At 39.2% G+C, this 9,969-nt stretch overlaps 2 protein-coding genes across 2 annotated transcripts; both read left to right on the forward strand.

Annotated features, from left to right (window-relative positions):
* The first annotated feature begins 907 nt into the window (after window positions 1-907).
* On the forward strand, window positions 908-2,093 carry foxq1a (forkhead box Q1a). The gene has a single exon (XM_041804380.1). It carries the CDS (start codon window positions 1,025-1,027, stop codon window positions 1,853-1,855), a length of 831 nt encoding a protein of 276 aa, XP_041660314.1. The 5' UTR covers window positions 908-1,024; the 3' UTR covers window positions 1,856-2,093.
* A 3,417-nt stretch (window positions 2,094-5,510) lies between these two features.
* On the forward strand, window positions 5,511-8,135 carry foxf2a (forkhead box F2a). The gene is made up of 2 exons (XM_041804379.1): window positions 5,511-6,459; window positions 7,714-8,135. Exons 1-2 carry the CDS (start codon window positions 5,511-5,513, stop codon window positions 7,896-7,898), a joined length of 1,134 nt encoding a protein of 377 aa, XP_041660313.1. The 3' UTR covers window positions 7,899-8,135.
* Window positions 8,136-9,969: the final 1,834 nt, after the last annotated feature.

Raw genomic sequence — 9,969 nt, forward strand, 5'->3', positions numbered from 1 at the left:
CTCAACGCATAAACAAAAGTTAAACCTCTCATCAGGGTAAAAAAATATCTGCACATAGTATAATGTCATCATCAGTTTCCAGGTGGTGTTTGAGGATGTTATTCTCCTTTATGGGGACACTTGTGCAGCACTAGGTTGAAACCAGTGATTTGGTTTGATAACAGGAAGTAAGAGGGTGGATTACACACATGGGTTGTTGAGTTCAGTATGCCAGGTCAGCCTGTGTGAAGGAGATGAACGTAGAACATAAATAGAGAGTTTAGAGGTGTCTTTAGTGGGTCTGTTAACCCATCTATTGCACTATATTCTAAAATCATATAAATGTTTTATGCTTATTCAGCATTCAGCAGCAGGAAACTTCAGAGCCACATATATAAAACACAATAACACAGGCTTTAAATTTGGCACAGAGGGCATCTTGTCTTTTTCTGTTTGATGATCACATTCAAAGCAAAAACACAAGGGTGGAACTATTTTTATGCCATTAGGATGCAAGTATTTTCTGTAGGGAGGGAAAGTTCAGGCTGTGATAAATAATACCGGCTCTCACCTGCAGGCACCACACCTCTAAATACAAAGGAAACCTGCGCCACCTGGTTGTCTGAGGAAAAATAGTCCCAAGGTGTGTGCCAGATCGCATTTCACAGGTGAGACAAGTAATAAAACTGCTCTTAATGATGTTTTCAGAGCACATCATCACTCACTTTGCTTAATATTGTATTATAAGATCATGATGAACGTTTTGTGACCATGGGTATTTAATGTAATGACTTTTACGCACGCGATGTAAGGATGATTCTCCAAGTATTTTGAGACCCTTTAACTCCGCCCCTCCTGGGTTGGTCCTGAGGTGAGCTCGGTATAAAGTGTTGCACACAGACGTGTGTAGGTGAGACGAGAAGCAGCGTCCTGGCAGGTGGAATGGAGCTTAAGGACCTCTTTGGATTCATATGACGCACAGAAAGTCCGGACTTTACGCATATTTAAAAAAAAAAAAGTCTAAGAGGGAAAAACGACTGACATCATGAAGTTGGAGGTGTTGTATGGCAGTCATTATGACACCAAACATCTAGAGATGTGCAGTGACGCAGAGGGGAGCGTGCGCTCTCCTTTTTCCGCAGAGGAGGAGCTGGGGTCGGATGGGGACTGTGTGGTGCACAGCCCTCCTCCACCTGTAACTCAATGCGCAATCCCTAAATCCAAGCCATACACACGGAGACCCAAACCTCCTTTCTCTTACATCGCTCTCATCGCCATGGCAATCCGGGACTCCCCATCCGGACGTCTCACTCTGGCGGAAATCAACGACTACCTGATGAAAAGATTTCCTTTCTTCAGAGGCAGCTACACCGGCTGGAGGAACTCGGTGCGCCACAACTTGTCCCTGAACGACTGCTTCCTAAAGGTGCTTCGGGACCCGTCCAGGCCGTGGGGGAAGGACAATTATTGGATGCTCAATCCTCAGAGTGAGTACACCTTTGCGGATGGGGTGTTCCGGCGCAGGAGAAAGCGCATCGATAAGAAGGAGCAAAGGGCAGAGGAGGCGCAGAGCGCGCAGCAGCCTGAACGCGCCACAAAGACGGACGTCAAGTTTACCAGCTCGTTCGCCATAGAGAGCATCCTCAGCAGGCCGTTTAAGAGGGGCACTAACAACGATTCCTTACGGATGCATCACTCCTACAGCTGGCCGAGCTACACTGAACTAATGATACCTCACTCACATACACCTGCTGCCTCTTCTTCACACGCCAAGGCGCACAGCCACGTGGATTCCTTTGGTGCGCATGTGTCATATGACGCTGCACTGCTCACACAAACACTTGTGAGAAATGAGAATTTGGACTCTTTCTGGTGATGAAGAATCATCAGCGTGCACTGATGATGGAGTCAGCAGGGGGGACACTTTTATAGTGGCTAGGTGTTACACTTTTTTATTATTATGCCTTTGGTCATTTCCAATCAAAGTACCATTTTATTTTTCATTTTATACACTTTTGTTTTTTAAGTGTCATTGAAACGACTGTTAATGTTTTTGTTTGTCTGACAAACATGCTGAAAATATGCACCTTGACTGTTTTTCTCCTCTTCTTTTAAAATTCTGCTTTCATCGAAATAAAATGATGATGTGATTTTCTGTCTGTTTTGTCACTCTGGAAATATTTTCATTAAAAAATTGATATTCAACATTGGATCTGAACTGTACCAACTTACATTAGATTTAAAAGGATGCCTGCAGTTCTGGCTCCTGTGCATGTGTTCATGAGACTCCACCTTTCAAAATTCCAGGAGTTTTTAAAGCTTTTTGTGTACTTACACTTTTGTTGACTAGTTTTTAAAATCACTCATTTTAACTTTTAATAAGTATGTTTTAGGAGGGGTATTATACTTAGATTCTTTTTAAAATGTAGCCATCTGTGAGGGGGAAAAGTAAAAACTAGGAGTTAAAACAAGGAGGTCCAAGCTTTCTGTCAGTAACTTGAAACTGGTAGTTTTGCTTCGACAATACAGTGATCAGACATGCATAAAGATAGAATGTTTCCACATTAAATCCAAAAACAACAGCTACATTTCACTTTATCATTAAGTTGTGACTTTGCACAAACAATCTGTTTGGAGGTTCACATTCTATTGTTTTTGCTCTTACCGGAAAGATTATATTTTACTGTACACTGCCCTCAGGTATAAACACAGAACTTTGAGTAAGTTTTATATGAATTGCTTTTTAGTGGGCAAATATTTTTGATTAGTTGAGTAAATTTTAACTTAAGTAACTTAACTTGATTGCAGTAGTCTTGTACTTGTTCACCTCTGCTTTTTTAGCTCCATGTGCGGTTCATATCATTTTATGATTCACAAGTTTTATTGTATTTCTAACAGTCAAACACAGGCAAAGCATCATACAGGAGAAATACTCCTAAGCATTTTTTATGCATTGTCCTTTAAGGTTGTGTTTTGTCCAGTCCATTAGTCTATTTTTCTGTCATCTTTGCAGAAAAACATAGTCCATAATGTTGACCCAACATCATTACATAATAGACATATGATTCTATGATACATTAGCACTACAGAATATAGTTCATTTAACTTGGAGAGCTAAATAAGAGAACAGGAATGGCTCTGAAAGATTCATAACATCTCTTTGATTATATTCATACTTTGTCTAGAAGAGCAGAAAAGTTGTTCATATGAGGCCCCCCTTCCAAGTTCTATGACCCACCTCCAACCCCTCGATAAAATCTGTCTACCCACCATTATGGAAGTCTGAATCAATTCTGCACAATCACAGCTTTTCACTGCTGCTCATATCTTTAGAGGTTGATAAATGTTACTTTGGTTGGGGAGGAAAACAATGCCTCCAGCATCTCTTGGTCTGCAGTACATAAACTAGGCCTACATCTGGTCTCACCATTACTATACATGGTACTGTACTGGTAATAGTAAACGTGACAACAATGGTTATGGTTAACATCAGCAACAATGACAATGATGCCAATTTAAATGACATTAAAAGCAACAATAATAACATTAATAAGAGGAAAGTTTAATGAAACCGTTTCAATAAATTAAACATCCATAAAAATAATAAGATGGAAAAGCAATAAAAATAACAATAATAACAAAGTAATACAGAAAACATGCATAATAACAAGAAACAATAACATGACAAGTATAAAGGACAGTAATAATACCACTCAAACATTTTAGATAGCATTCAAAATAATAAAAACATTGAATTATTCAAGAAAAAAATTACAAAAACAACAGCAGAATAAAATAAATAAAACAGAAATTATGATGATACTAAAATTATTGACAATTACTAAACAAGAATAATAACAGATGAAGCATAAAAATGATTGAAAAAATATCGATATTAATTGGAGTAAAAACAGAGCATTACTCTAACTCAAAAAAAGTAATGAGTAAGAACCATAAGTGACTTTATAAAATCAGTGACTTTAATAACTATGACGTCAAAAAATAATTATACAATAATATTAAAAATAAAATGATAAAAATAGCAATGTTAATAAGAACTTACAGTGCTAATAATAAGAACTGTAAAATAATAATAATGTAATAAAATAAAAATAACAATATAACTGTAGTAATGAAAACAACAACAATAATAATTACATCAACAATAATGATAATGATAATTATGATGATGATAGTAATCATGTAATATTAAATATAAACTAATAGCATTCATAATAAAAATGATTATATAATAAGACATAAGTATAAAAACTTGTTCCATAGTTTCTAAAGTCAAAATAAATAGTTTATCTTCCTCCTCAGTGTCCATGATCCTTGCTGCTGCCGGCGGGTAGGGGTCATCCACTGTTTATATTTTCTGTCTGCTCTGCATGGAGCTGTCGCCTCGGTCATCACACATGCGCAGGAAAGGCTTTGTACAAATGGTGCATCCTGAGCGAACTCAACCCGAATCCACAATAGGAAGAAATGTCCTCCAAGTAGACCCATTCTTCTGAGGCAAGAAAGTAAATTTCCTTTAAAGCAGCTGCGCATCCTGCACACCGCGGGGCTCCTTGTTTGATGTCGCACCTAGAACCATGTTGCTGCATGGGAAATAATTCCACTTCACGTGCTGACTGTGATTTACTGTGGAATGGCATGCGTAAAAAGCCCCGTGCGTAAAAGGCGCAGAGAGGATATTTACAGCAGGAAACATTGCAAACAGTGATTAAATATCTGATCATCTGAATCTTTCTTTGACTTTATTTAGAGTTTCCAATCAAGTCTTCCCTCCGAGGATGAAATCCAGACTACCAGGGGTAAACTGATACTTGCGCTCTGTGTGTGGTACGTTGGCACACTCTGATGGAAAAAGCATGCTTCCTCTCATGTCAGAGTACTAATCCTGAACAGATTCCAACAAATGAACCCTACAGTATTCCTTCTCTCTGTACACACCTTTACCAAATGACCCCACTTTTACGCACTAAAGGGGCAAAATCGTTTGAAATTTTCCTAATTTTCTCGCTCTACTTAAAAACATATCTTTCCAATATTTGTGTGACAAATGCTTCCAGAGGTGTTTTGGAAAGTGAGCCGTGGGAGGAGATTTGTCTTCCTCTCTTGCGCCGTGTCCGGCTTCTAGTCTGGCTCGTGTCCAGATGGGGAGGGAGTAGTTCCTGGCGATTTCTTGGAGGGATTTGGGGGGATAGAGGGGCAGAGAGAGATTTAACAATTGATAGGTGGTCGGGTTGTGTTTGGCCGGCTGGATATCCGCGAGCAAAGTCGAGGGAGCCTTATTCCCCCTCTGTTATGGAGTTATTGCCAGCGATGGACAGAGGGAGGAAGGAGGAACAGCGGCTGATGCTTCTTGATTTTCACGGTTATAAACGCGCACAGCATCACACAGCGACACTGCTCTGTTGATTTTTGCACACGGGGACTTTTAATAAGGTTTGAATTAAAGGAAAGGTAAGCTGCCCAGATGTTTATTGAGCACAGACAGTGACGGGGACTATATAGGTGCAACCATGACGACGGAGAGCTCCAAGCAACTTTTGGATCCATCTAATCCTCTGAGCTCCAGCCCAGCGCTGCTGAGCGCACAGCCAATGATGGAGAGCGCACAGGCTGCATCCACCAAATGGAAAAAGGGAAACTCTGGCTTGAGACGCCCTGAAAAGCCGCCATACTCATACATCGCCCTCATTGTGATGGCAATCCAAAGTTCCCCGAGCAAAAGACTAACTCTGAGCGAGATCTATCAGTTCCTTCAGGCCCGCTTCCCTTTCTTCAGAGGATCATATCAGGGCTGGAAAAACTCCGTCAGGCACAATCTCTCCCTGAACGAGTGCTTTATCAAGCTGCCTAAGGGGCTCGGTAGACCCGGGAAAGGCCACTACTGGACCATAGACCCTGGCAGTGAGTTTATGTTTGAGGAGGGCTCTTTTCGCCGCAGACCACGCGGCTTCAGGAGGAAATGTCAGGCTTTGAAACCCATGTACAGGATGATGAACGGGATCGGCTTCGGTGCGTCAATGCTGCCGCAGAACTTTGATTTCCAGTCTCCTTCAGGCTCTTTAGCATGTCACAACAGCTACAACTTAGACCTCATGGGTAATACAGTGTCAGGGGGCTTTGAGGGACTAGGGGGAGGGCATCACGTCCCACATATGTCATCAGCCTCCGGGTCATCGTACATGTCGGCGTGTCAGGGGAGCTCCAATGCGGACTACTGCGCGGAGAGCAGCAGCAGCCCTCTGCAGACCCCTCCTGCCATGGTGGGCACTTTAGACTGTCAGTCTGCTTATGCTAATGCAGCCTCACACTGGAGCTCACCTGGGGTGTCTTCATACATCAAACAGCAGACTTTGACGTCCAGCAGCAACACTTCTTCTTCTCTGCACGCGGGGATGTCTCCATACTCTCTGGAGCAAGGCTACCTGCACCATAACGCACGAGACTCCTCTGACATTCCAGGTAAAATCTAACAGTGGGATTTATTTATACATTTGTGCTGCTTTATTCCAGTTTACACCTTTGAAAAATGAGTAACATTCAGTGAGATGTCAGCCCTAACAGGTCTATACTTCATGCGTAAAATGCGTTTTTCCCATTATTTTTCAAAGGTCGTGCATCAATTTCGCAGCTTGAATTGATTTCAGAAATATATACATAAATATACATATAGTAAAATTGCGTTTAATAATCGTTCTGTAAACAATTCGTGACTATAAATAAATGTGAAACACAGAAGTGCTGCAGTTTGGGGATAACTGATCTGGTTGAGCCTCGTTTTTCAGTCTTTTTTATGTTGCGTAATCAAATGGTGTGGAACGTGCATTATTATATCTGCAGCAATCAGCCTCACGTTTAATTTAAACTCATTTTAGAGATTAGATTATGTTCCAGTGAGGGTTTTGGAGAGGCCTGCAGAACTCATGTGAACAAATGAATATAAAGAAGTGACAAAGTCAAGCAGGCCTTCACAGAAACACAAAGTTAGAGAAAGATAATCATTGCAATGCAGCGTCATTATCCCAAACATTAAGGAAAGATGATATTCTCTGATGTTTTTAGATTTCTAAATTTATTTTTCTAATGATTTTAAATGCGCACAACTAAGCCTAACTCTTATATCTTCCAACTTATGGCCTTTTAAAGGTGTTTTCCATCGCCCTCAAGACTCATATTGAGTTGCCATGTGAACATTATTACCATGTAAATAATAGTATTATTTATTTTTCTAAATCTGGAATAATCTGGCATATCCAAACGTCGAAAATGGCGTCAAAACAACATCTTTACGCATTATATCTCCAAAAGTTAATTTTTTGATAGCCTCAGACTTGAATATATTGCAAACATAATAACTAAAATAATATTTTAGTTTTGTTTATTTACATCTATACTAACAGGCTAAAGTAGGCCTTATAAGTCGTTGATTAGTTTTACCAGACACAAAAAGGACATATGATGGTTTACGTTTTTTTGTGCAACCTGGCAACCCACAAATACTTTGATTTAAATTATACCTGAGGAAGGGAGTAATAAAACCTTATCAAATTGTTTTCACTTTCCCGCCAAATCATCAGGGAAAATAATAAATAAAATGATAAACATGTTTTTTATAAGTGAAAATGCATACACGCCTGTTTGTTTGGAGAAATGTTCACAGATCTGAGCGCACTGCTGCCGTGTTGATCTGACCTGCTGTGTCCTCTTTCTCCTCAGTGGGTCTGTCCCGGTATTCCGCTCACTCCACTCCCGTGTGTGACCGGAAAGACTTCGTCTTAAACCTAAACGGAATATCTTCTCTCCATCATCACTCCAGCAGCAGCGGAGGATCTTATTATCACCATCAGCTCCATCACCATCACCAGAGCGTCTATCAGGACGTCAAACCGTGCGTCATCTGACCAAAACAAATACAACTGCCTTGACTTGTTTGCGACATTCAGACTACAAGTGGAGATTTTTTTTCCCCACCAGTATCCGGCTCTGATGAACAAATTTCCAACCACATCAGTCCCGTTAATCTGGAGATGGAGTTTGTTTGTTTTTTAACCAAAGAATGATAAACTGTGAGAAAGCGTTTGCTTCTTTAAATGGATGCGTTTTCATGCAAGGACAATCAGCAAGATTTTTTTTTCTAAATGGGGAAAAATGTTTTCAAAACCGGCCCCACAGTCGACATGGAGTCATCTGTACTCATGGGCTTACATTTGTTTTCCTGACGTTGTTGAAATTTAAGACATTTCAGTGATTTATTTTCAAAGGAAAATCTGAATTGTTTGGTAATGTCTTTGAAAGAAATAAACGTTTTCATCAGTGCTGAAGTTCTGTTCTCTCGTTTATTCATGTTTTCCAACACTATTATTATTATTATTATTATTATTATTATTATTATTGGTTTCATTTTAGATGTACTTAAATGTCCATTTCACACAATCGAAATCGAGCTTGATTAATGCTGACTGGACAAATCATAAACTACCGGAGGCACTCCTGACTTAACTAACCGATATAAAACATAATGAGCCTCTTCAACTAGGGGTGTAACGGTACAGAAAAATGTCGGTGCATAGCTTGGTTTTTAAGTCACGGCTCGGTAAGTTTTCAGTCTGGTAATTGAAGCAAATAAATAAAATTTAGTTTTTGATTTTTGAAATTGTATTTAAATAGACTGAATAAATGACGTTTAAATTATTAATAATGCAGCAACATCCTTCCAAAAGTTCTTCAATGATTAAAATTATTAATAAATAAATACATTTTTGAACTACTAGGTTGTTTTAATTGATATATTTATACCCATTCTTTAATCATGCTCGTTTTTACAGTGCAGGTGTTAAATAGGCGTCATTAGATAAAGAAGCAGGCCGTCATCTCACGGAGCGTCATGACGTCATTTTGCTTGTTATTAAAGGGATGCTTTCTTCCCCTTCTAACTTTCCGTCCACGCTGAAAATCCAGTGCTTATTATGAGTGTGGTGTAGTGTTCATTTGACAATATCCAGGCATTTTGTCTATCAGAAAAACTAAGTTCAGATGGGTTTAATCTGGGAGCTCAGGGGTTGAGGATAAATCAAATAAAGTAAACTTTGATTTAGTCAGAGAGCTACAAATATTCTTGGTCGCTAGTAGATGTTTAGCTGAATAGAAAGAAGGCTATGTAAAAGGCTGTTCAACTCTAGGATGACAAGACTGTGCTTGAGGGTTTTCATGCAACAAGATCGCCACCTCGTGGTCATTCAGTGTTAAAGTCTCTAAATGACAGCTTCTGATGGAAAACTGCACTTACATCACTTCATCCTGCTAAAAACATTACAATGGTACCCAGTGAGACTGTAATCGATTTGGACATCTTAAATATTTAGTAGATATCTATCAGATATTCACTGAGGATACTTTGGAGACAAAAATGTTACTGTCCCTCATTAAAAAGACTATTTGACCTTTTTAAAAGTTATGCACCTGATCTGATACAATGATAGATGTTTTTGAATAGCAACAAATTTCTGAATTTATGGAAAAAATGTTGAAAAGAAATGAAATGTTTTCCGTCATTAGAGCTATGGTATTGAGATGTCCACTCTGGGCTAATGTTCAGGTTAAATGTGATGACAGGGATTTCACATTAAACAGTAAATAAAAACAAACCAGTTGAATTCACTGTAATGCTGTTCTTTCTGTTGTGTGTTTATGATCGTACATGCCTTTTTGGAACGTCCCTACATTTTTGTCTAAATTCAACATTTTGGACAAAAAAAAAAAAATCAAATCACCGAATGAACCAGAGATAGGAACTTTTCTGCTAATACACATTTACAAAATGGTCTTTGAAATGTTCCAAGTTAAAAAAAAATGGTGTAGCCATCTCTTTATTATCTCACAGTTCTCACCAGGGTTAGAAATGAACTTTTTCATCTACCTGCCATGTGGCTGATGGATTTAAATATCCACCAGCCACAAATATTTTTTACCAGA

The sequence above is a fragment of the Cheilinus undulatus genome, linkage group 13 (assembly GCF_018320785.1).
Source record: "Cheilinus undulatus linkage group 13, ASM1832078v1, whole genome shotgun sequence".
Lineage (NCBI taxonomy): Eukaryota > Metazoa > Chordata > Actinopteri > Labriformes > Labridae > Cheilinus > Cheilinus undulatus.